Consider the following 27778-nt stretch of genomic DNA (forward strand, 5'->3'; position numbering starts at 1 on the left):
AAAGCTGACAGAGACTGGTCTCGCGGTTACGATCCCATTGTTGACTTGTGTTCGAGTGGATACTTCACACCGCATGGTCTGGCTGTGTGTATGAAGAGACGCTGCTATGTCTGAGTTTGGAGACACACAGTGATCCTTTGTGCCCTCCGAACAGTCCGTAGGTCCATGAAATCATCCAATTAGCGAGGACTCAGCCAGGTCGCCTTGACCTTCCTCCCATAGTGGTCACTCTGCTGGCAGCATGCTAATGAAGCGCACAATGAACTCAGCCCATTACGCAGTCCTGATGGCAGGCGGATCTCGCCGCAGCTGCCTGAAAGGTCCTGGGTGGCTCCACTGAGCGGCCCAGGTGACAACAGTTAGCAGATATAAGATTAGCAATCATAACTGTGATGATAAATCTATCAGCGGCACCATCTGACACAAGGCTCTGACACGCACGTCGGAATGCCATTGTGAAATGTCAGCACTTGTCATTGGCTTGGTGCAAAATTAAATGATAAAAAAATGCACTGTAATCCACAGAGAAAGAGACAACAGAACAGTGTACCTGGAGTCTTTCTCTACCTGACGAAAACAAATATGAAGTCCCAGTAGAGGTCACGTCCCCCTCCTCCCTTAGGTTACAGCGAAGGGTCCTGGCGCAGGGATTATCAGTAGGTTCAGGAGATAAGGCACGGCAGGATGGGTCCGGCTTGTGTGAGATGAATCTAACGTGAGCCGTGTGTGCGGCGGATCTCTCTTGCTACCTCCTCTCAGCTGGAGCACCATATGTTCTGGCTGACCCACTTGCAAACGCCATCAGTTGGTTACGGTGTATGAGGAGACAAAACGGTTCTCTCTCCATTAACACAGCCTGAAGGCAAACGCACCGGCCGGCACAATAAAACGGGATATCAGGCAAACGCTGGCAGGGCAACCTCAAAGCTCAGCAGTAGCTCTCTCAGTCATAATCTTCTCTAGGCAAATATTTCCACTTGCTGCTAATTAGTATTCTTACACCTATCACTTTAATCCAACATGCATAGCCTCTAATTAAGCACATTAAAGGGTTAGATTAAAGAAAGTCGATAAATTGTACATAGGGTTACTATTAAGACTATAAGCATTAGCACGGAGAAAAAGTGGAACATGGCAGAGAACAAAAAAAAGGAGTTACATGTTCCTGCTAATGTTTTGCTCCAGACTTACTTGAGTCAGTGTCTCAGAAAATGATACTCTCTTTGAAAAGAAACCACAGAATAATGATTTCAGGTTCTTTAAAGTTGTCGCTCTTAAATAGTCCTTAATGGCCTCCCAGATGACAGAGAACTAATAGACGATTTGTGGTCTTTGTGTGTTCAGAGTTGGGTTAAAAGTGGAGTAGGTGAATTATTTTAGAAATATTTTTTTCATTTTTCTTGGATTACTCTTTACATCCTGATAGCAAAAAATTATTAGCATGCTTTGAAGATACAAAGAAAAAAAGGGCCTTTTAGAAATCTTATATAAGCTTCATAAACTACATTCAAATTTCACTGCTTAGACTATTTCTAAGCAGTGGCTTGGACAAAAGACAAGTGCTACACAGCTACCACAAAAGTACATAATTAGCTTTGAGTGCAGGTTGGAGACCCACCAGTGTTGCTGTTGTCATCCACCAATATGATCTCTTTGAGAAGGTGGCTTGGAGTTCTGTGCATGGCGGAGTGGATGGAGCGTAGGATGACAGAGAGCGCTTCGTTCACAAAGATGAACACAATGCTGACCTGAGGGAGGTTGGATGGGTAGGAGATGTTCTTACACCTGCAAAAAAGAGTGGGAGGTAAGAGAGGAAGAAAAGGGGCCACTGAAGAACAAGTAGTCAGAAAATCAGAAAAGCACCTGCTCAAATGTCGGCATCTAAATGTTGTTTTTCTCCCAGTGTTATTTCAGTCAACATTTTGATGCCTCTGACAGGCAGTGAGACTAGTGTTGGTTGAGTCAAACGTTCTGATGTTCCTGACAGGGTTACATCCTCGAGTGTATAATAAGCTGCTGAAAACTAGATCGATGTGGGAGTTTTTCAAGTTGTTCAAAGTGCCTCTGAGATCCGTGAGCAGACCGGCTGTGACATTCACTGGAATTTAACTCCATTCAGAAGAAGTCAAAAAAAAAAAAAAAAAAAAAAAAAACAGAGCACGAACGCAAGCAAGTCTTTCTGGAAGGAAGACACATTCAGTAATTACAGGTCAGAGAAGAGTGCTTTTCTTTTCAAACCTAAAACTCCACTTTCAATGCATGTCAAAATAGTGTTAGTCTGAGTGAGATACAGAGCTGGGTACTCATCAGTGCAAACAAGAAAGAAACATTCAGAAAAAAAACATGACTTTTTTTAACTTTGTGCATGCTATACCATCTAAAAAGAGCAGCCAATCACATCTTAACACTTATATAAATACTTATAGAAAAGAGCCTTTTAGACGGGGCTTTACAAGAAGCACTAAATACTATATTGCAATTATATTGCTATTAACAGCAATTGTGACTTGCCTTGCAATATAATAACACTGATGAATCCTTAGCATTATGTTAAAGAGCTGCATTATTTTGACCAAAATTATTTACAATATCAAATCATATCCGAAGAACATTTGTGACTGAACAGGATGCTCACAGCACACAATAAAACATGCAGTGGCGCAACAGCCTAAGTGTTGGCCCTATCATCAGGAGATCGTGAGTTCGATCCCTGGTGATGCAACAGCCATCCGTAGCCAGGAGTCCTAGAGAGCACAACTGGCCTCGCTCTCTCTGGGTGGGTAGGATGACCCCCCCTTCTCCCCCAACACTCAATGCAATGCTAGTCAGTGCAGGTGTCTGTTTGGCGGTTGGCGATTTCCTCAGAGCGGGGTTCAGCTGTCCAGTGACATCGCTTGAGCAGCCGTTCGAAAAGAAGCGGTGGCGCATCACAGGTCTCGGAGGAAGCCTGTGTTAGCCTTCACCCTCCTTGTGTTGATAGCATCGTGTGATTTGGGGAGTCCTAACTAGGAGGTGGAATTGGAAATGACTAAATTGGGAAGAAAACTGTGTAAAAAATATAAACCTTCAGTAATTGGTTAGATTCTTTTTAGGTATTACACAAGCTTAAAGTGAGCATCTTGCTATCATGCTTCCAAGCTGTCAATACTGAGTAACTCCAAACTGATGAGACACAGCTTAAGCTCAAGTATATAAACATTAGTGTTGGTCTTGAGACCAATGAACAGTCTCTGTCTTGTCTCAGTCTCATTGTTTTATCTCAGCCTCGGGGTAAGGAGGACTCCGAAATTCTTGTGGAGAATAGCCGAGTATGATGCCTCCATCTGAGGTCATTTAAAAGCTGATCTTTATTCTATCATTAATGAATATCAACAAAATCTTCAAACGGAAATAAACATTCCTTTATTTACATCAGGAGTCTCAAAGTACTGGCCGCAGTGCCCTGTGCCTGATTCATTCATGACACAATGGTAGATATAACCTGTCCAAATTAAGAAAAGGGACAGAAAATAACCTCATCATAATTTGCTTGTAATATAATGATAATTAGAAATATTTTAGACTATATATTTTTACATTTTATGTGTTGCAAAATACATAAAATATAATATTATTTATTATTCACATAATTAATGATAAAGTATTTACAATGAGCCACAAACAAATGACATTTTTCCACCTCTTCTTTTTACTTATATATTGTGAAAAAAAAGCTTAATCTGGTCTTGGTCTTGTCTCAATCTCTTCCACTCCCGGCTTCAACCTTGACTTGGACTCGACTACTAGAAAGTCTTGGTCTTGACTCGGACTCGATGTGTTCAGGTCTTGGTCTTGACTCGGACTCGATGTGTTCAGGTCTTGGTCTTGACTCTGACTCGATGTGTTCAGGTCTTGGTCTTGACTCAGACTCGATGTGTTCAGGTCTTGGTCTCGACTCGGACTCGATGTGTTCAGGTCTTGGTCTCGACTCGGACTCGATGTGTTCAGGTCTTGGTCTTGACGCTGACACGTTTCTAATGGTCTTGACTACAACACTAACAAACAGTAGTGTTTGTGTTAGTCTGAACCTGAAACATCTGTTGTTTCCGTAAGAGCCATGACGTGAATTAATAAACGCATTTTCTACTTTCATTTATTTACACTTTTCATTTATTTACACTCAAATCAATAGATAAAAATGCACCCAATTAAAATGCATATGTTGCAACGTAAACATATGACTGTGAATGCTAACATCCAGTCAGTTACAGGGAACTAAACACTGCAGACTTCAAGAAACGTTTTAAAGGCATCCTAATCAAAACCTACCACAAGGTCAATTAGCTCAAGGGCACTACAAGTGTAATTCTAGTGAAGATTTAAATATCAAATCCTGTAAGAGCCCTCAAATCAAAGCTCAATCTCACCCTTCAGGTCTATAGTCCGGGATGGATCTGTCCATGGACAGCCGGTCGCTGAGGTAGCCATTGTAGCCGTAGTACTGGAACATCTTGAGGGCCACTCTCCTGCTCTCGGGACTCAGCTCTTGACCCCAGTGGCTGAACAGGGAGGAGTCAGCAAAAGATCTGTCTGCCTGATTGTCATCTCCTTTCAGTGGGGTCTCTGTCAGGCCAGAAGAAAAGACATGCATGTTGATACACATTGATACACTGTTTAAGAGACTGCCTGCACAAAAATAATCCTCCTGACAGGGATAGAGTGAGAGATGTGGCACTCATGAGGTGAAAGCATCTTGTAAGATTGATCAATCATCAACAGTGATTCATGTCACTTCAGATGTATTTTACAGAGTTTCATGGCCATCAAATTCATACTGTATAATCTGGAACTTGACCCTGCATCAGTTTCAATGATACTGTGAAGAAAAAAAAATCAATTTCTTGTTTAAAAAGAGATTTACAGTCACAAGAAATCTTACGCAATGCGAATGGAACATTTTAGACTATAAATTGCAAAATACACTATAAAATATTACAACCCCAATTCCAATGAAGTTGGGATGTTGTGTAAAACAAATAAAAACAGAATACAATGATTTGCAAATCCTTTTCAACTTATGTTCAATTGAATACACTACAAAGACAAGATGTTTAATGTTCAAACAGATAAACTTTATTGTTTTTTGCAAATATTCACTCATTTTGAATTTGATGCCTGCAACATGTTCCAAAGAAGTTGGGACAGGGGCAACAAAAGACTGGGAAAGTTGAGGAATGCTCAAAAAACACCTGTTTGGAACATTCCACAGTTGAACTGGTTAATTGGAAACAGGTGAGTGTCATGATTGGGTATAAAAGGAGCATCCCTGAAAGGCTCTGTTGTTCACAAGCAAGGATGGGGCGACGTTCACCACTTTGTGAACAACTGCATGAGCAAATAGTCCAACAGTTTAAGAGCAACGTTTCTCAACATGCAGTTGCAAGGAATTTAGGGATTTCATCATCTATGGTCCATAATATCATCAAAAGATTCAGAGAATCTGGAGAAATCTCTGCAAGTAAGCAGCAAGGCAGAAAACCAACACTGAATGCCCATGACCTTCGATCCCTCAGGCAGCACTGCATTTAAAACCAACATCATTCTGTAACGGATATTCCCACATGGGCTCAGGAACACTTCAGAAAACCATTGTCAGTGAACACAGTTCGTTGCTCCATCTACAAGTGCAAGTTAAAACTCTGCCATGCAAAGCGAAAGCCATATATCAACAACACCCAGAAACGCCGCCGCCTTCTCTGGGCCTGAGCTCAACTGAGATCTCAACTGACGCAAAATGGAAAAGTGTCCTGTGGTCTGACGCGTCCACATTTCAAATTGGTTTTGGAAATCATGGACGTCGTGTCCTCCGGGCCAAAGACGAAAAGGACTGTCCGGATTGTTATCAGAGCAAAGTTCAAAAGCCAGCATCTCTGATGGTGTGGGGGTGTGTTAGTGCCCATGGCATGGGTAACTTGCACATCTGTGAAGGCATCATTAATGCTGAAAGGTACATACAGGTTTTGGACATATGCTGCCATCCAAGCAACGTCTTTTTCAGGGACGTCCTGCTTATTTCAGCAAGACAATGCCAAGCCACATTCTGCACATTACAACAGCGTGGCTTTATAGTAAAAGAGTGTGGGTACTAGACTGGCCTGCCTGCAGTCCAGACCTGTCTCCCATTGAAAATGTGTGGCGCATTATAAAGCGCAAAATATGACAACAGAGACCCCGGACTGTTGAGCAACTGAAGTTGTACATCAAGCAAGAATGGGAAAGAATTCCAACTACAAAGCTTCAACAACTAGTGTCCTCAGTTCCCAAACGCTTATTTAGTGTTGTTAAAAGGAAAGGTGATGTAACACAGTGGTAACACGCCCCTGTCCCAACTTCTTTGGAACGTGTTGCAGGCATCAAATTCAAAATGAGTGAATATTTGCAAAAAACAATATTTATCCAAAAATAAACAAAAGTTTATCCATTTGAACATTAAATATCTTGTCTTTGTTGTGCATTCAATTGAATATAGGTTGAAAAGGATTTGCAAATCATCGTACTCTGTTTTTATTTAGGATTTACACAACGTCCCAACTTCACTGGAATTGGGGTTGTATTTATTAATCATATAATTAAAGATAAAGTATTTACAATGAGCCACAAACAAATAAATTTTTTATTTTGCTTGGCCCCTTAAAGTCCCAGGCTTATACTACTATGCTACATACTAAGGCTTATTACTCCCCAACTACAGGGCCTTCAATGCAAACTGGCTGAGCTATTTTAGTTATAGAAGTGTGAAATAAAACTTTGGGCTCGCTGATGGGCCCTGGCCATTTAAGAGGTTAATCTGGTCTTGGTCTTGTCTTGGACTTGATATGTTCCAAGTCTTGGTCTTAACTCTGACTTGCCTCTAACCGTTTTGACGACAACACTAAAGAATAGTAGTGTTTGTATTAGTCTGAACTTTGACCATCTGTTGTTTCCATAAGATTTAATTGAATAAATACATGAAATAATACATAAATACAACAAATAATAAATACATTTAATAAATACATTATATTCTTTCTTTTATTTGCATTTCTTCCTTAACCCAACAGATAAAAATGCACCCAATTGAAAGGTATACTAGGCCTCTGCTATTATGAAAGCAATTTGTAAGATTGATCAATCATCAACAGTGATTCATTCCACTTCCACTGTATTTTCCTACATTCACCCAGAGTTTCAAGGCCATTTAACACATACTGTATAATCTAATGTAGATCAATCTCATAATAAATAGAGAGCCCTGCATCAGTTTCAGTACAACACTGTGATGAAAAAAAAAACATCTTCTTGTTTAAAAAGAGATTTACAGTCACGACAAACCTTACACAATGCGAATGGAACTTAAAAGCTCTAGCGAAAATGATAAGAAGCAAGAAAATAACATGCGAGCTACCAAAACGCTGGAACGTTCTGCAGGAGATTGTTCACCTCTTAAAAGATTGGGTTTAAACAGTCTTCATTTTATGGCCCAAATAAAGCCTTCCACTATAACTCCCGTAGGTCTACATTACATCTCTGGGCTATTATGTAATGGGAGCAGTCAAACGCCACAGTATATGGTGATATTAAACGAAGCTGGAAGTGAAATGATTACAGTGGGGCTTGTATTTTATGCACATGGCCACATAATGAGAAGTGCTCTTGTATCAGCTGTATTACACAGCTACAGTCTCATCCCAAAGTACTGGCATGGCAAGGCCAATTCTTCTGTTTTTGCTATCCGCTGAGACATCTATTTGCTTTTAAGATCAAAAGATAAACCTGAGACGACAGATCACAATTTCAGTGGTTATTACCTGATATTTACAGCTGTAGTCCCACTTAAAAAAAAAAAACAATTTTAAAAAACAATTACCTATTCAGACTATTTAGATTCATTTCATGATTTAAATCTTAATCATTCTTAAACCAAGACATTCTTTGAGATAGCAATGTGTCACGATTGGCTCCTCCCACTCCATGTGCGTTTGTTTTGGTTTTGTTACTCCGCCCCTGATTGTGTTCACCTGTCCCTCATTGTTCCGTGTATTTAAGCCCTGGGTTTGCCCGTCTTTGTTTGATGTCTCGGTCTCTGTTTGCTGTTTATTCAGGTTTATGTCATGTCTGTCCCCCAATCTGTCCGTGTTGGCTATATGAACCTGGACTGTCTCGACTATGACCCTGGATTTGCCCTTAATAAAAGTCGCTTACCTCCGCACATGCGTCCGCCTTATCGCTCCGCGTTACACAATGACCTAAATATATTGCTGTTGTCGAAAGAAAACCTCATATCTCCAAAATGTTAACTTACAGTAAAAGCAAGAAACAAAGAAAGAAAGTCTGCTTGTAACCTTTCTGAAATTAAAAATATCATGACTTTATGTGTGTACAACTGTTCAAAGCTGTGTCTGCCAGCCGTGTACTGGCTAGCATTTCCGAGTTATACTTAAAATTGTCACTACCAGAACACTACCGGTAAAGTTTTAGCACCATTATGACTGTTTCAGTGATAGACAGTGATGCAATGTTCAATCATCACATTAATACTCAAAGTAAAGGGATTTTAGTATAAAGCCCAAGTCTATAAAAAGTCTGATATTTGTTTCTGATTCCGCCTTTAAACCAATTTCATAGAAAGATCCATATGGGCTGATATCCATTTGTTGTAAATTTGAAGGTTATAGTGTAAAAAACGTAGAGGAATGCAATTCCTACACAAAATAGAAAGTGAAAAATGTTTAATGCACCACTTAATAAACTTTCTGCTTCTCTTATTATTATCATTCATTATTATTGCAGAGGTTTCTCTCGGTTACCTGAAAGACAGCTTTATTAAGTCTGTAATTTTAGTCGTTATAAAACAAACCCACAAGCTATCGCTCTGACGGTGGTCTAAAGGCTTTAAAATCCAAATTTGTTAAGAGGTTAATTGCAGATAGATGCGAACAAATGAAGAAGCTCAAGGCTGCACAGTGTTTTCTCTCAAGTGCACTAAGCTAACTTTCACCAAATAAATGTGAAGTTTCAGGCTGGTTCTGAACCACCAGCAATAGGATATTAGACGACAAATGTGCAGACTTGGAAATTCACAGATGAAGCTGTATGTGCAAGACTGAGTGAGTGAAGTTGTGCTGTTTAATGAGTTGTGCTTTTCGCCAAACTACTGTGCTGTTCATCTGCAACACGTCCTCACTGCTCTGTGCAATATAGAAGAAAATACACACACAGCTTGTTTCCAAACGCAGAGGCAACAAGCGTGAAGACTGTTTGATTACTTTCATTCCACCCAAGGTCCAGGTCTCATCCAAGGCATAACATCGAAACGGTACTGAGGCTGACAGGTTGTGCTCAATATGTCATACTGACTTTGACCAATCCACTATGGCTGTGGGTGGGACACTGAGCCAGAAGCAGTGGTAAGATGTGCATAACTCAAATATAAGCTTTTTATCGGCAAGAACACAAGTTGAAAAGCTGACTCTGATGATCAGGAAACATGACAAATATCAGGCTGATAATCAGTCGACCGTTATACAAAAGAACCCAAGGCAGGAGCTGAAGCACCTGCCACTTTGCTTCTATTCTATTCTAGTCAACAGGTTCTCCATTCTTTTCTAAGTAGAAGGAAATTATTGTCTGTCAAAGTGATTTTATTAACTATGTGCCACACGCTTGGCAAACAGAGATTAAGATGAAAAATGCTGGAGTAGGTGTGGTACTTACATTTCCAGGGAGGTTTGGGAAAATACTTACACACAACAATGGAAAACTTACCCCACCTGGAACACCCTACACTATACCAATAAGAGTCCTTGGGCAAGACGCCTAACATCACCTTTGCCTACCTGTGTAAAAATGCTCAAATCGTAAGTCGCTCTGGATAAGAGCGTCAGCCAAATGCCATAAATGTAAATGTAAAACTACTCACTCAAAAATTTGGAGGGAATTCTGTGGAAATATAATTAGTTTTCATAACAAGATCATTAGGTCATTACGTAGGAGGCAATGTGGATCACAAAATGTCAATCTCTACCACGTGTTTTGAGAATGCACTATTGAGAAATTGAGGAGGTGTATGCACAATGCTTTAGAATTAAGTAATAGAACCCGAGAGGGAGTGTGTTATCACGAAGTAATACCACGGCTGTGATTTGGTCGCTGTAGATCATCACAGCCATGATGTTATAGTGATAACACACTCCTCGAGTGTTCTATTGCTTTTATACAACAGTTAAATAAATACAGTAAGAAATGAATTAACTGGGCGTGAACGCAGAGTTTAATATGTTTTAATGTTCAGTTGCTCCAAATTATAGTTCCTTAACAAGCAGCTTGTTGCTACGTCAGAGTAACAAGCTCCGCCCACTTGCTGCACCGCTGGCAGTTTGTTCTCCAGCTCCTTACACTAAATTCCCAAACTGCCATCACCACTGAGCAGCTTTTCTGTTTTTTATTGGGTCAGTTTTATGGCTCTGTCCGGTTTGGTCAGACTCTGAAGGTCAGACGACATGTTTGGTAAATGGTATTGGGTTAATTTCTGGTTGATTCCAGGTTGTTCAGCTGTTCTTCTGTCACAGCTGCCGACTGAAAAGCTGCTCAGTGGTGATGACAGTTTGGGAATTTAGTGTTGTCTCATCTTCAGAGTCTGACCATTTGACCACTGTGGGTCAAACGTGATTTTAAAAGTGTCCATTTTCTGTTTGTGGCAAAGTAAAAGTAAAGTAAAAATGTTCAAATGGTTTGAACGTCAAACACGTTGCTTAGCAACGGCGTCTCAGCGGAGTGATAGTGTTTGTGAAATATCAGCACGGTTAGAACGCCTCTCAACCAATCAGCTGGCATGGCCGGAACTAACTGATTTTAGAAAATCCTCCTTTCTTCAGAGCTGATATTTTATACTATTCATGCATGTAGATGCATTCATGACTATAGCTGCCACCACCCCCCTCAAACAATGTGAACTGTTCTACATAAATACATGCCAGGTTAGGGTCCTGCTTTCTAAGTATGTTTTACTTTGGTGATCATAAGAATGGACAGACCAATTGTGGTCACGTTGACTTTACTAAAACATCCCATCATTCTTAAAGACCCAAAATGCAATGTCATGGTAATTGGTATACGTCCAAAAAAGAAGAAAAAATGCTGTGTATTCTTTTACAAACAACCTTGCCCAAAATAAACAATCCTCTGGGCCATAAGAACCAATAATGGTACTATTATTTCTATTACAGTGAATACAACCTCTTTTGCGCTGACAATATTTCATTTTTTTCGACCTTTGTGTTTGAATGTCTGCTGTGACCTTTCCTGTTTGGATAGCTTGGGACACTTGGTTGGGGAGGATGTGGATACAATAGCGCATCCTCCACCCTGCACCAGAAGGCTCTCCGCTAAAGGAAATCACATTCTTCTAGACCCCTGATACTTGAACATCAAACATATCAGTGGTAATGTATCCACATACTTCAGGTAGCAGACAAACGAGAAGCTGGCCTGCCCAAAATGGCTACATTCAGTATCACCTGTATTACAAAAGCCAGCCAGGCTTCTTATTACAATGCAGGTGCGTATCCCACAAGAGAGGGTCACGTAGCAGCCAGAGCTTTCTTAAAAAGCTAGTGTTTGTTTGAGCCGGGCATTTGATATCCTGAACAATGCGAGGCTGAAGGAGCTGATGGAGGGCAGACAGGCAACATGAGGAAGTGGCATTGTGGACGGCCAGTGAGCAGGCATGGCCAAACAGTCAGCAGTGGGGAAAGTGAGAGCGCGCAGGTCAGCCACGGAGCACAAGCTGAATCAAAGAAGGCTCTGTTGGGTCCAGGATGCTGGAATGGGGTGCACTCCTTGCGTTGGCTCTGGATAAACACTGTCCTTTCCAGCACGGCTTCAGACTTATACAGCAGAAATGGGCTCCGTCAAGCTGCGCGCCCCTATGTCCTGCTACACAGACTGGATAAAATGGAATTTCAGTATGTAAAGGGTTATGTGCCCTCTAACTAGCGCAAAAATAATTCTCCCTCATGCGTGAAGCTGTGTCTGTGATTTCATTACCTCTCATTTTATTCCCTCTAGTCTAAGGGTAGCTGGATGGCGCTTTCTAAGCAGTAATACTGCCACAAACCTGACCAGCGACAAGCATGCAATACGAAGCTGAAAAATATCTGTAGGACAGAAGAACGTGTAAACCAGGCCTTTAATCATTTACAAACATGCTGCAATTAAATCAATGTCACCATTATGCCATGCAGGGCTGTTGTTGGGCTAATCTGTCATGTGCCAGAAAAAAATCTGCAGCAGCCAGTGCAAAAAGTAACACAGTTGAGTAATTAAACATGTAAATGAGGGGAGTGGTGCTAACAAATCTACGCCCTTAAAGCTATTTACACCTTTAGCCTCTGTATAATCATTGCTCTCACAGGAAAAGCAAAGAACACATACTGAATGAGGGCAAAAGTGACCTTCATCTGAGAAACAGCTTCGGATAAAGAGAGTTTTCATTGTGACCTTCGTGAATAGAGCTCAGCCATTGTGGAAGGGGAGCCATATGTTTTAAGATGTTTTAATACAAACTCTCCATCCTTTTCAGTCTCAATGCTCTGAGCAGAGAAATGATTGACTCCTAAATTGTTCAGTATTTACCGCATGGAAACATCCTTTATATCTGGATTCCTCCTACATTCCTATAAAAGAGCTAGAACCAAACATTCCATTCTTGGCTAAATTCAAATACAGTATTGTGTAGAAGCAGAAATCATACTTTCATTTCTTTCATTTCCAGTCAAAACAGCCATTAAACACAAGTAAGCATCAGGGAACAGTACGAAAGAAGGAAGAAAGGTGATTTAAGAGACTTTGAACGTGGCGTGGTCGTTGGTGCCAGACGGGCTGGTCTGAGTATTTCAGAAACTGCTGATCTACTGGGATTTTCACGCACAACCATCTCTAGGGTTTACAGAGAATGGTCCAAAAAAGAGAAAATATCCAGTGAGCGGTCAGTTGTGTGGACGAAAATGCCTTGTTGATGTGAGAGGTCAGAGGAGAATGGGCAGACTGGTTTGAGATGATAGAAAGGTAACGGTAACTCAAATAACCAACCAAAATCTCTGAGGAACGTTTCCAACACCTTATTGATATGCCACGAACAATTAAGGCAGTTCTGAAGGCAAAAGCGGGTCCAACCTTTTACTAGCAAGGTGTACCTAATAAAGTGGCTGGTGAGTGTAGAAGTCTCAATAACATATAAATATAACAGTATTTTTTTCTAGCATTCAGTGTATCCACCCTCCTGTGGTGGTCTGTCAGGTCTTGCACGGTTCCTAGGAGTTCAATTTTCTCTACGTCTTTTAATGGTGCTGTGGAACACGTGACATTTGCGAGGAGGACAATGCCTGAAAATCCTCCTCATTCCAATGTAACACATTATAAATTCCCATTGAACATGTTTATAACAAAACTGAAACAAATACACATTAAGAAATAGTACAATAACAAGTTGCGAACAATGTATGGTAACTGTATCCAAGTCAAAGCACAACTTTCACAGCCATAAAAAATATCCAGTACGCCCGCCTTTCAAACTGTGAGCGGCATGCTCCGTCAAACGATTACCAAATTAGTCCAAAAGATTGCGACGATGACATGAAAACAAAGCGAGCAGCCTATCAATTGCAGAGTTTTTTCAAAGCAGCGCCGTCACCTGTGTTACTGGCCTGAGGGCCAGGCTGTGTAAATAAAAGATTTTAATGTTTAAGTAGATCTACTTTGTTAATACCAAATATAGGGCTTTTATGACTGTATACATACATATCACTGTTGTCTGAACAAAACCTTGTATCTCCAAAATAGCAACTCTACAGGAGACTTTACTTTCAATGTAAATCAATGGAACCAAATTTTTTCCAAGTTACTTTGGGCCGTTTCTTTTAGTCTATTCAACATGAAATTGGTAGATAATGTAAACAGCAACAGGCATTTTCAAATTATGTCAAAAACTGAAAAACGACAAAAAGGTTTTCTTCCGACAACAGTGATATACAGCCATATTCTTGCTACATGACAGTTAAAAAATGTGTAAGAACATTTTCCATAGACATAATTAAGCCCAAGAAGCTGTGCATAATTGCGATTTAATCACAGGCAAGGCGGTTCTTCCTGACGCAAAGCAGAATTTTTACTCATCTTTATATTGTGATCATTTCATGGACTTTGTAACTTTTTGTACATTATTACCATTATTTGGTACAATAATGTAAACAAACATCAGAACGTAGCACTGCTTAAAACAGAAACATTCACTTTATAAGTACTTTTTGGTCACAAATTTGACTCTTATTTAGCACCAAAATAACACCCTTTTTCTCAAACCCTGCTGAATCTCAAATGGCTCCCTACTCCCTACACAGTGCACTACATAGGATTTAAATACTGGCTCCTGCACTCCAACAGAGCATAATATAGCTAAAAAATGGTAATTGGGGATTCAGCCACATCCACACTGGACAAAGAGTGCACTACTTGGCTGTAAAAGCTAGAATTTCAAAAGTTCCATACCACTAATGAACACAGAGCCATTTGAGATGCAGCGTGTGTCCGGCAGATCTGACTGAAACAGGCATTTGAAGCATGTAAGCAATACACGTGACATTCTTTAGTATTTATATTGTTGTTTTATAACAATCAAAGCCTGTAATATTAATCCTAGCATGTTTGCTATCTTTTAGCCAGTTAGCTAAGTGACCAGCCTAGTTCTAGTTACGAAAATAAGTTGTCGGCCGCCGAAAAAAATTGGGCTCTTTATCAGGACATTTGGTGGTTCACGCGAGCAGCATGAGAGTCAAAGATCATTACATTAACAGAATATTTTGTGTGACATGACGTAGTAATACAGAGTTCAGCTGCTGTGAGGTGGTCATAGGTGCGAATATATCAAGCATTTCAAGTTCAGGTTTATTTATCATTTGCACGTCAGGACATTTATGCATTGAAATGCTTGTGGTGAGACTCAGATAATCATTCTACAGAAAGTAAATAAGTAAAGGTAAAATATAAAAACAAACTGAAATATATTATACACAACATACAGAGAAAATGTGCACAAAAAGTATATTTACAATGTAAACATATTTACAATGGCTTCGAATGAAGTTAAGCCAATCAGATTTTTTGACCGGAACTATCCATTTTATAATTATCAAATTCTTAATCTTGACCTCACAGTGACTTCACGTACATGCTAAAGTTAGGGTCCAAACTCACAAATACGTTATTCAACTGTTTTTCCACTCATTTTCCTTCAACTTTCCCCTACTTTATAGGTATTCTATATCCTACTGGAATATCTTATATCTAATCTCAGAAATATCCTGAAAAACTTCTATTCCGAAAAAGTTTTGACTGGAAATTAAAGAAAGAAAGAGCTAGCACTGTACAGTATTTCATCATCTCTCATTGTGCCTCTCCACATTTCGTAGGGTCATTAACCAAGTGTCATATATCTTAAATGTAAAAGGTGAAATGGGATAACAAGGACAAATCCATAGACTCCAATGACCTCCATTAGCCTTAAAGACCTGCCTGCAGCCAACCATGATCATTTTAGGACTTACTACTATGTTCATTTGTATTCATCGAAGCAATCTGAAAAGAAATGATCATTCATGAATGCAGTGTTGACGATGAGTAATTAATTTGATAAATAATATAAGAATTTAAGAACATATTAACTTAACTCATGGCCACCAATACAGAGCCTGATATTTAAGTTCACAAAAAGTGCAGAATCCATTGAAGTCAGCATTATGCCAGAGGCACTTTTCAGCATTAGGGGAAAAGTCTTTGGCTGGAGAGAAGAAAGGAAGGCACCATTCTTGAGCGGGTACACATTAATTATGACAGAAATATAAGTCTTAAAGTTTTGAAATCTCTGCCTCAAGGCTTATTCGTATGACTGGTTGGAATGGTGATTAATTAGGTCTACAGAGACTGCTTCCTCAGGAGGAAGAGGAGACTCCGCTGTTTTGGTCAGGGATTGCTTTTGTAGACTCTGTAACCCAGGCAGTGTGCCAGCGCGTTGTCCCAGAGGTTCTTTGTTGGTAAAGGAATTCCATGCTTCCACAAGCATGTAGGCCAGCTATTACACACGTTCAGGAGCACAAAAGAGACATGTGAAGCGTTAGGAGCACTTCAATAGACACAGGAACCCACTGTGACATTTGTAAACGGACTGTCTATCAGTGCGTGATCATCACATAAATCTAAAAATGTATGATGTTCCAGTAGCACATGTTGTGCCATAAAGTAGTTAAGGTATGAATACATCCTGAGCCAGTACACTTACAGCTGTATAGAAAAGCTTGACCACCTCAAATGACATGTTTTGTTGGTTTTCTGAGTAAAAAAGGTGCGTCTCACAGTCCTGGTGCTACTGCTGTCTGCACAGACTCACACTATTCAATCACTGACAATGTTTCACCTCTTCATACTAACAGATCATCATCATAAGCCTCTAACACTAGTCACTGGTTTTTACCGGTAACTGCGACTGATTTTCTGCGATCTGTTTCTCACTAGCAACGTTTACATGCAGCCTAATAATCCATTAATAACCCGACTGATAGCTCAATCAGAATAGGATGTGTCCATGTATACACTTCATTCGGAATAGTCTAGTCTGATTGAGGCCCTTCAAAATACAATTTCTATTCAATTGAACAAAGTGGGTAAGCCTGAAAATGATCAATTAAAAAGAAGAATAATATCAGTGTTAACACCTGTATCTGATTACATTCCCTATCACAAAGTTTAAATCCATTCTGCATGTACGTCGTGTCATAGTGAAAGTTTATAATGTTCAACATGGTGCAGCAGAAACTGCTCTGCAGAGGAGACAAAGTTTATGCTCTGATCTTTAAAAGACGGCGGTGGGATGGACGTCCAGCTTATTGAGTCTGACATCATTTTAAAGCAATTAAAAACACAAGTTCCGCTCACTGCTGCTCATCTCACTCTGACTGGACCTCACGTGATGTTCTCTGCCATGGTAACATCTACTCTAAGTGGTTCTCTACGCATGTGTGTCATTTTGGCTCGGATTACTTGTAGTGCGCAAGTAAACGAAGATTTTCATCAGACTGTTGAGTAGAGTGAGCATAAACACCTCGGTCTTAATCTGTAACCGGAATGTATTCAATCAGACTGGAAAAAATCTTTGCATGTAAACACAGACACTGTTACTCTGATAAGCCCCTAACAACAGTCATCGGCCATCAATAGTAAATCTAAATACTTCCGTCCACCGACAGGTTGGTTTCTTTTGTCTTTTTCTCTATATTCAATATTGTATATGAATTGTAAAATTATATAAAATAACACATCAGTGTCTTCACTCTGTTCACCCCCCACACATTTCTATTACACATGTGGTGTTGGGCTGAACATGCGGGGAGTGAAAGTGTGGAGGTGCCGTGTCCTTCACTCTGTTCTCCTCCTACATGGCCTGCTGTTAGTGTGCTTGAGTGTGTGTGTGTGTGTGTGTGTGGCAGGTTGCTGACTGGCTACAGCTGCTACAGGAGAACCCTACACGGACCATTTGTGATATTTTGAGCATCTGGTATTTTTACATAAATTGTTGTGGCTGTGTTGATTAAAAAACAATAATGGGGCGGGTCCACCAGACCAGTGAGTAACAACACCATCAACACCACACAAGGGTTAGTATTGCTCTTGTTGTGTTATTGCTTTGCTATCCACTGTCAACCAGAAGAGGATGGGTTCCCCTTTTGAGTTTCTCTCAAGGTTTCTTCCTCTTGCCCTTGGGGAGTTTTCCTCACCACTGTAGCACTCAGCTTACTCTCTGGGTCTTGGACACGGATTTTTAGCAAAGCTGCTTTGTGAAAATGCCTGTTGTAAAAAGCGCTATATAAATAAACTAGACTTGACTGAACAGACATTCTCTAAAGGGAACAAACTTTTTTTTTTCTTCTAATTTTAGTGAACAATGTTTTAATGTTTAATTTTAACTTTAACCATATTAGAAAAAAAATACAAAACACCAAATATAAAATATGGCATAACTTTTGCACAGACCAATTTATGCCCCAATATGATAATCATAGCTATGATCAACAAAACACAATTTGACCAGGAGCAACCAAACTTCTGCCTATGATTGTATGTGAGGATATCCTGTGTGCAGCACAGTCACAGACCCAATTAACAGCAGCCTCAGGCCCCATGAGACTAAGAAAAAATGTATTGCATCTTGCAACAAACATGTTTCCATGACACCATAAAACTATGTGAGGATGAGCAAGGTGTCTGTGCAGTAGTAAGAGGCCAGCTCTGCAACTGCGCTGAGCTTGGAACAAAACAAGAGTAGTTTCAGAGATTCAGACAAAAGTTCATGCTACGTACTTGAAATAAACTCACAACAATACAACCCACAAAGAAAGGAGAGGTTTGCAGACTTTCACACGTACAAAAGCGTTTTTGCTCAGAGGGTATGTTGATCAGAAAAGGCATGGGAGTTATGTGACAATGGAGAACAAGAGACAGGAAAAAGAGTGAGGAAGGGCACAAGAGACATCTCAGACTGAAACAAACTACATTTCCCAGACTCCTTTGGGAGGTCAGGTGACTTCTCAGCCTCCTTCTGACTTGGAGTCCGAAACTGACTACATTGCCCGCAATACTAACGGGGATCATGTGACTTCTGACAAACATGTGCTGACCGATCAACGCTCACAGTCCCCTGATTACTAAGGAATGACGCCTGTGGGTGTTTGTCACATGTTGTTACCAGCCTGGGCTTTAGACTTAGTCACTGTAAGGAATTGCTTCCCTGTGACTGTACTGAGCAGTGATTCTGATTGTATTTGGTGTGTATTGACGTTCTGCCTGTTTTCTCTCACTCTGTTTTTGCTTATCCCTTTTGTACTGTAGCCTTGGACTTTTGCTCTGTGTGTTTTGGACGTTTTTACCTGCCTCGAGTACGTTTAGCGTACCCTATTGTTTAGTTCGCCTTGTGTTATGATCACTATCGTGATCCTGCTTCGCATCTGGTTCTGACCCAGGCTTGTTATTTGACTACGCTGATTTCCAGTGATAATAAATCCAACTGTATTGGTTTTATCCGCACACGTCTGGATTCTGTTGGTTTGTTACACATGCTACTTATTCTTTTAGGCTGATGATATGGAAACCTGAGAACTGGCTAATATTTGATGGTCAATGTGTTTTTTTTCTATGCTTAATTCAGACACTTCACATCAACCAGCAAATTACAACCACCAAACTATTCAAGCAAATGTTTTCCTACATGACAAGAACAAATTAAAAGCAAACAACAAAACTTTTTCATTCAGTTACAAAAAAGCAGATGCAAAATTAGACTATGTAAAATTCTAATTCAAGCTGATACTTAACTAGTTTGATGTTTACATTTAGCTACACCTGGCTACTGCTGTCCAGTCAGATGGATCACGGGAAGGGTCACTTTTTGACTGAGCTGTCAAAAATAACAGGTTATCTCCAAAACAGTCATTTTACAGGAGAAAGAAAAAACCTTCTTACCTTTTAATGTAAGTTCAAGTACAGCGATTTTACTCCAAATCATTTTGGAGCATTTCTATTGGTCCATTCATTATGTAATTTTGGCACAGCGTAAACGGCTGCTGCTGTGTTGAAATGATATAACAAATTATGAAACATTAAAAATGAAATACAGCCCAAACTTACAGAAAACAAACCATACAAATGAAACTGATTTTATTTAACAAGCTCAAAAGACTAACACACTGACCGCTTCCTCCACTAGTAACCAGATAAAGGCTTTAACCTGAAATATTTAGACTGATTAGTGTAAAACTGTAATATACAGAGTGAAGAGTAGGTTTCATGAACATCTTCCAAGCTTTAAATATGAAAACTGTATTAAATATTAAAAAGCAATATTAAGCAATATATATTGTTATATTATATTATGTAAGCAGACAAGGGATGCTCACAAAGTAGATATTTCTACATAAAATGCCACAATTTAACCAAATGTTTATTATATGACAAAAAGTACAAAATCATGAACTGCTTTAGGTTAGCTGCTCTAGTAGGATGTGGAGGGGACTACAGTGGAAAGGTGCTGTTTCTAGTTGGGACAGTTGAATACTATTCATTTAAAGTTACAGATTACTACGGCTACAGATTCAATACAGCTAACGTAGCATCTGTCAATTTAAGTTCTTTTTTTTTAATTGTTTAAAAAAGTAACAGCTAAGAACATTCACTCAGCTGGCCTGCAGTATGTACATTATAAAATCACTACACCGATCAGCTACAGGGATCTAAATAAATCCAAACTTCAATCAGCCGATTCCAACTCTGCCTGATTTCTATCATGCGCTCCTCGTTATCACATCACCTTCTTTACTGTTACCAGCAATTCTGTTAGTAAAGACCAGTTAGTAGATTTTCTACAGAAACAGACTGAATGAATCCATTTTGTCCATCTGGGATCTAATACAGCATTATCTGTAGCTAACTGACCCATCCCGATACTGGCTAGCAGACTTGTGCCATCTCAAAATCTCTAAAAGGGCACAAGATCACATTACACCCATTAATATTAAGAGTGGGTCATTTCTCATAGCCCTTCCATCAGTCTGCCTACTCCGCTTCCTTATCTGATAAATGTCTCTTCTTCTAGCAGGTAATTAAGACTCAACCCCCAACCCCAACCCCCACTCACTCACAGCAAGTCGGACTAGCAAACACAGGTGTGGTGCAGCATGGACTGCAGCTGATCATTAGGCTGCACTAACCAAGACGTACTCTGAATGAAAGCAGATAAAAGCTAAAAGAATGCAGCCATGTTAGTGTGGGTCACACTAACTGCTACGGTCTACTCTGAAATGGTCCCTAATGCAGATTAAGTCCATAGCAGTAAACAATCAGTGTCATTCTTGTCCTTTGAAATGTTTCCCGTGTGCAAAATGGTGCAAGCCTTTATTAGATTTTCTTTTCCCTTTCTCCCCTCTTTCTCTGAGCTGCAACCTTTAAATTGCTCAATATGGAGTCCATATCCTCAGTAATCCACCGAAGAGCCTGCGGACAAGCTGAGAAAATTCAAAGCATTACAAATGCGCCATCTCACTTTTGGCATTGGCCTGGTTTTTTCCAGAGAGCACTAACAGGTCTGAGACGGCTCCAGACATGTGCGGCTTTGTCTTGGTAGAGGTCAGGGTGTTTCAGGCAGGTGCAGGCCGGGTTGGCGGGCTGAACAGACACCAGCTTGGTGGGCTCGGCGGCTGCTCCGTTCAACACCACCAGCCAGCCTGGCTGCGAGCATGGCAGGAACACGCTGTTGGCTGCAAGTGGCCAAGAACGATCAAAATAGCCCTGTATGGCGCTAAATCACCTCCTACATGATCATATTAATAGCCTGAGCACAGTAACCCTTTTTCTGCTGTTCGGCGCAAGTTGCACTGACAACTAATCATACCCTTTAATAAAAAGCTGTAAGGGGAATTTTAGTCTCTTTTTTTTTTCTAATGTTCTCTTCCTCGCTTCACCCTCAATCTTTATATCTTCAAGATGTCTGAACTCTGAATTGTAAGTCATTTGATTAACTGTCACCTACCGGCTTGAGTTAAAAACAGTAACAATGCTGACCCTCTCAGCTAAATTCCCCTGCTTACACTGCATAAGAGTTTCATTATCAGTTAGTCAGCACTATGAGAGAACAGCACTACATAAAGGCTGCATGTGTTGCATCATGAAAAAATTCAGTGAGGCTGATAAATGGAATCTATGAGGGCTGTCCTGATTATTCGATTTAAAAAATGACTGATTAATAGTTACTTCTCAAATAATCTACAGTGATTAGGTAGCAATGTGTACGATGATAATGCATAATTGAAATAATCTCAGTGGTCCTTCATACAGTAATGCTGTGTTTACATGTTTGCATCACAAAGCTGCAAAAACTGCAGACAACAATGGATGAATATCAGAGAAAGGCAGTATATATAATACACATCGATCAGACACATTATGACCTTGTTTCTACGCTCACTGTCCATTTCATCAGCTCCATCAGCTCAACCACTTTGTAGTTCTAGTTACAGACTGTAGTCCATCTGTTTCTCTGATACTTTGTTAGCCCCCTTTTACCCTGTTCTTCAGTGGACAAGACCCCCATGGACCCTCACAGAGCAGGGACTGTTTGGGTGGTGGATCATTCTCAGCACTGCAGTAACACTGGTACGAGTGGATCAGACACAGCAGTGCTGCTGGAGACACAGAAAAACTGTCCACTCACTGTCCACTCTATGACACTCCTACCTTGTCAGTCCACCTTGTAGATGTAAAGTCAGAGCCGACAGCTCATCTGCTGCTGCAGTTTGTGTTGGTCATCCTCTAGTCCTTCATCAGTGGTCACAGGATGCTGTTGGCTGGTGGACTATCCACCTGCTGGACTATCTCAGTCCAGCAGTGACACTGAGGTTGTTTAAAAACTCCAGCAGCACAATGAGGTGGTCATAATGTTATGCCTGATCGTTGTATATGATATATTGTTTATTTAAGGCATAAAAAGGTAGGAGAACACTATGTTCTCTTTTATATTTTGTTGCTCGTCTGGAATTCAACAACGAAGCATTTGGCATCCATGGCTCCCAAAAAAAGTATGTCCAGTTCATTTCACCACTACTCTTGATGGATTCCGCCTGTCATTGTAGTTTATGGAACGCTGTCACTGATGGTGCCAGAATTTTGCATTGCGGCTCTATTGAAAATGATTAAATGTCTGGTTTGCCGTCAACCACTTGCCACCAACATGTGAGAGCGGCATGTCAGAGCCTGACAGATAGTGTTTACTTCAGTTTTTTCACTACAAAATTAAGCTTTTCTAATTTCTTTCTCTCATAATGTATTTTGGAATCTTTGAAAATCAACGCACGTTTTGTTACTGCTTAAAAATGGCTACTGACTTTTTTTTAAAAACTCTGATTACTCATGAAAGTGACAAGGTAATTGGGTTTTCAAATCCTCTAAATAATAAATGTTTCAGTGTCTAATACCTGATAATGACTCTGTAGCCAAACCGCAAAAGCTTTACTCTGCATTGCAACATATGAATTCAGCTGTTGCGAATGAGCTCTGCAGTGTGCCGACACACGTATGCATGAGAGCACACAAACTGCGCAACAGCTAACAGCCAATTAGCCTGTTCAGGGGTTGGGGAGGAGCGCATTCTCTCAGAGCAGACCGAGCAATGAGGAGTTGAGTAGTGGGCTATTCTTTAAGGCAGGCATTCTCTCATTACAGCACATCAGTGGCCAACACATCTTCCTGACATTGTTCTCCATAAGCACATGCCTGGTACATGGGGTAGGCAAAGGGCTCTCTGGGCGGCTCTGAGTTGTATGACCTACTGTATTTTTTTTTTTCCTGAGGAGGGAAATGTGTAATGGCAGAAACTGGGTGTAATTCAGGTTTTAGGTTCAGTTTCTTTTTACTAAAACAATAAAATCATGAATTTCTCTAAGACAATAGAGATTAAGGCCCAATCCCATTTCACCCCATGCCCCTATCATTTAGCCAGTAGCCCTCTGTTTTGTGTGTTCACGTCTAGGGGTAGGGTGTCCCAATTCTTGTTGGGATAGAGGGGTAGGGCGAAGAGTTAGGGCTACGTGGCCCTCCAAACTGAGGTTTTTCAGAGACTCCAAACGGAGTGTTATGAGAAAAAAAAGAAAAACCAGCAAGACAGAGCACAAAAGGCCAAAGAAACCCACAAATGTGAGAATTTTCTCCATTAAAAAGTTACGATAACTACTGTTTTATCTTAGTTTAATGCGTTTCAGCGTATTATGGTCTTTATTCATAACAAGCACAAAAAGAATCGCTGATTGCATGTCTCAGCATCTAGCTAGCTGACTTTCCCATTCCACTGTAAATAGTTCAGGAGTCTGACGCCTGAAGCGCCAGAATGTAATTGCTGCACCATTTAAGGTGGAACAGGAAAATTCAAACAAGAAGCTGGTGAATATCCTACTTCAGCTTCATATCACCAAAGAATCAGCGATGGGTGATAATCAATAATTGTCCCCCTCTTTGAAGGCATATGATGTACTAAACGTAAATAACCAGTGAACATCCAGGGAAGAGACACTGAGAGGGTTGACACTGTTGTGGCATCAGCCATCTTTTTTGGAGTGATGTGCTGGGGCAGCAGCATCTCAACTGTGGACAGGAAGAGACTTGACAGACTCATTAAGAGGGCCAGAAGCCCCCTAGACCCAGTGCAGACGGTGGGAGACAGGAGGATGTTAGCCAGACTAGCATCCATGCTGGAGAACAGCTCCCACCCCATGCGTGACATTCTGGCAGCACTGGGCAGCTCCTTCAGTTACTGGCTGCTTCACCCCAAGTGTATAAAGGAACGCTTTCGCAGGTCCTTCCTTCCTGCTGTTAGACTGTACAACCAGCACTGCTCCCAGTAGAACCTCCTCCACCCCCACTGGACCTCACACATCTACAGAACATACCGGGATATTATCACCTTTTCCTGTGCGCAATATAATCAACACTCCATGTGCAATATATCCTTAAAATATCTCTATAGTGTGAATACTCTGAGCTTTCTGTTTATAACTGTTTATATTGTTAAGTCCTCACTGTCCCATGTGTGATATAAACCAGTACCTCATGTGCAAAACTCCATGTGACTTTCAGGCAAAACATCCTTACATTGTAAATATCTTAGCTTTTTTTATTTATTTATAATTCTTTATTTTGTTGTTGTATATTGTGTATATAGTAACAAGTAACAAACTGTAAAAAACCTTGTTAAGTACTTAAGAAAGTTAATTACTTGCTTGTTAATTCTCTTGTTGTTACTTCTGTTTTTCTTGAGTACGGTCTCCTTTACTTCTGTAACACTGAGAATTTCCACATTGTGGGACTAAAAAAGGATTATCTTAACTAAAGCCAAGCAGTGAGGAGGTGGACTTTACCCTCCTCTGCTAACACTGAATTCGGCAGGGTCACCTACAGAGCACCGCTAGTAGCTGTTAATGAAGCTGTTAATGTTTTTTAATTTGAGGGACCCATTTTGTAGGGCAACATTTCAACTATCCCTTGTAACTCAGTTCCAAGGGGTTAGGGTAAAAAGAAGAAATGGGATTTGGGCCTGAGTATCAAATATTTTCACCTCTCCCATCCGGAAAAAATGTAATCAAATAAATAAATTAGAAAAAGTAGGTATTGTACTTGAACACTGGTCAAAACAGCCTGGTCCAGATTGTTCCCTCATAAAACACTGGCTAGTCACTTAGGCCACTTCAATCAGCTCCCTTTTTACCGCTTTACTGCTGCTGTTGTTCATTTTCTCTCCATTGACAATTGTGTTTCAGAGAGCTGTGCATAAATGCCTGTGAAGCTGTTCACAACTTATAAAGGCACCACCTCCCCCTGATGATTTTTAGGATGTTATTCTTTAGTTTCATATGCTTTGAATATAATTTCTCCTGCAGGAGTTTTCTGCTTTCTGTGGAAATGGGGCCGCGGATGTGGCCTTTGTGTGGAGGGAAGAACCGACTGTAGGAAACAAATCAAAACATTTCAGCCAAGCCCTGCAGAGAGGCAACTCGCACAAAGCACTCGCTTATGAGGAGATGACAAAGAGAAAACACTGATGATAACAAATGCTATTCCTCACAGGCTCTTATACCAAATACAAACGAGTTAAGAAATGTGTTGACATTTTGAAGTTTCTGCCTTCCAAACTGTGCTGCAGACCATCTACATTTTCAGGGTACAATATAAGACATACTGTCAATACATTTTTTTACCCAAGGACTGCAACTGGATGAATGTGTTCTGATTAGGGCCTGGATGTTCATAGGCCTCTGTTCATCCATCATGTTTAATATGTGCAGAGGCCAGCAAAAGTGACCCGCTATGCATCAACAAATGGCAGGGAGCCTGTCAACCTGCAGTGGACAGAACATATTTAGTTCAATGAACTGAAAAAATATCAAGCCAAGATCCTTATGGCTCAACTACACCAATCAGGTATAACATTGTGACCACCTCCTTGTTTTACTCTCTCTACTGTTCATTTTATCAGCTCCACTTACTATACAGGTCCACTTTGTAGTTCTACAGTTACAGACTGTAGTCCATCTGTTTCTCTGATACTTTGTTAGCCCCTTTTTACCCTGTTCTTCAGTGGCCTGGACCCCCATGGACCCTCACAGAGCAGGTACTATTTGGGTGGTGGATCATTCTCAGCACTGCAGTAACACTGACATGGTGTTTTAGTGTGTGTTGCACTGGTCTGAGTGGATCAGACACAGCAGTGCTGCTGGAGTTTTAAAACACCTCAGTGTCACGGCTGGACTGAGAATAGTCCACCAACCAAGAATATCCAGCCAGCAGTGTCCTGTGACCACTGATGAAGGACTACTCAGACCAGCACAACACACACTAACACACCACTGTTACTGCAGTGCTGAGAATGATCCACCACCCAAACAGTACCTGCTCTGTGAGGGTCCATGGGGGCTGAAGAACAGGGTAAAAGGGGGCTAACAAAGTATCAGAGAAACAGATGGACTACAGTCTGTAACTGTAGAACTACAAAGTGCACCTATATAGTAAGTGGAGCTGATAAAATGGACAATGAGCGTAGAAACAAGGAGGTGGTCATAATGCTGTGTCTGATCGTTGTATGTATATCTGCCACTAGGATAAAGCAAGAAAACTATTCGTGCCAGATAAGAAAAATGTGTTACTCCAAACTTTATGGAAGTACTTCCCCTGGAGTGCAAGCACAGGACTGACTGCAGCTCAAGTCAAATCTACTTCTTTTGAAGAGACCTATTGCCAAAAGCCCAGTGCTCAGCAAGAAGCTTTCTTCATGGATATGATGATGCCTCGATCTCAGAGTTCTGAGTGACCTGTACCAGATTTCCACCACCCCTCTCTGCTAGAGGGAGAAATGGTCTCTGGTCTTGCATTATTTATGAACAGCAGCAGCAGTTGAAATAACTGCTGTGATGAGAGGACCCATTCTTGGCCCTGAGGTTCACATTCATTTGGAAGTTATGACATATGACTCCCCGAAAGCAAAAAGCTGGCAGAAGTTTGAATTATCAGGATCTGTTCAGAATTAGATTTTTACCTATATATGTCATCATATTCCTTCCATCTTATGACTTCCTTTTCAAAATTAGCTTGATGCAGTCTTATTTATTGTCTCTCATGTCTTGCATTTATCATTTAAAGAGACTCAATTCCTTCTGGCTTTGTAAGATATATTTAGTAAGAAAGTAATAGACTTGTCAGTTAGTATTGATTGTGTAGACCACCCAATTACCAAACACTGGTATGCTGGAAGTGATTTTGCCTGCAGCGGAAATATTCTCTGCGTATTCCTCTGTTTAACTAATGATTTTACAAATTGGCATTCAGTGCTATTCTATGGTTTCCTCTGAGAGTTATTAAATCATTCATATCATCAGTTGGATGTTTTTCCTAAGGCGATATTTGAACCATGTTTAAAGTAAAATGTCATTAACCCTCCATCCTCTGTCACACATAGATCCATTCACTGTTGCCTACTGACGCTTAACCTGACTGGTCTGTCTACCAGTGGTGTACACAACCAATTACACAAACCAAGTACACAAACCAATTACTTGAGTTAAAGTAGAGATACCCAAGGTAAAATATTACCCCAGTAAAGGTAGAAGCTCCTCCCTTTAGACCT

General features: G+C 40.5%; 1 protein-coding gene across 2 annotated transcripts in view; it reads right to left on the bottom strand.

Annotated features, from left to right (window-relative positions):
* Nucleotides 1-27778, bottom strand: part of galnt18b (UDP-N-acetyl-alpha-D-galactosamine:polypeptide N-acetylgalactosaminyltransferase 18b) — a 116953-nt gene that overhangs the window by 57508 nt on the left and 31667 nt on the right. For both annotated transcript variants that reach the window (XM_017707268.2, XM_017707270.2), the window contains exons 2-3: nucleotides 4407-4602; nucleotides 1619-1785 (exon numbers count right to left, since the gene is read on the bottom strand). In XM_017707268.2, coding sequence (XP_017562757.1) covers nucleotides 1619-1785; nucleotides 4407-4602 — 363 coding nt within the window. The remainder of the gene's footprint in view (nucleotides 1-1618; nucleotides 1786-4406; nucleotides 4603-27778) is intronic.

This window comes from Pygocentrus nattereri, chromosome 15 (genome assembly GCF_015220715.1).
Source record: "Pygocentrus nattereri isolate fPygNat1 chromosome 15, fPygNat1.pri, whole genome shotgun sequence".
NCBI lineage: Eukaryota > Metazoa > Chordata > Actinopteri > Characiformes > Serrasalmidae > Pygocentrus > Pygocentrus nattereri.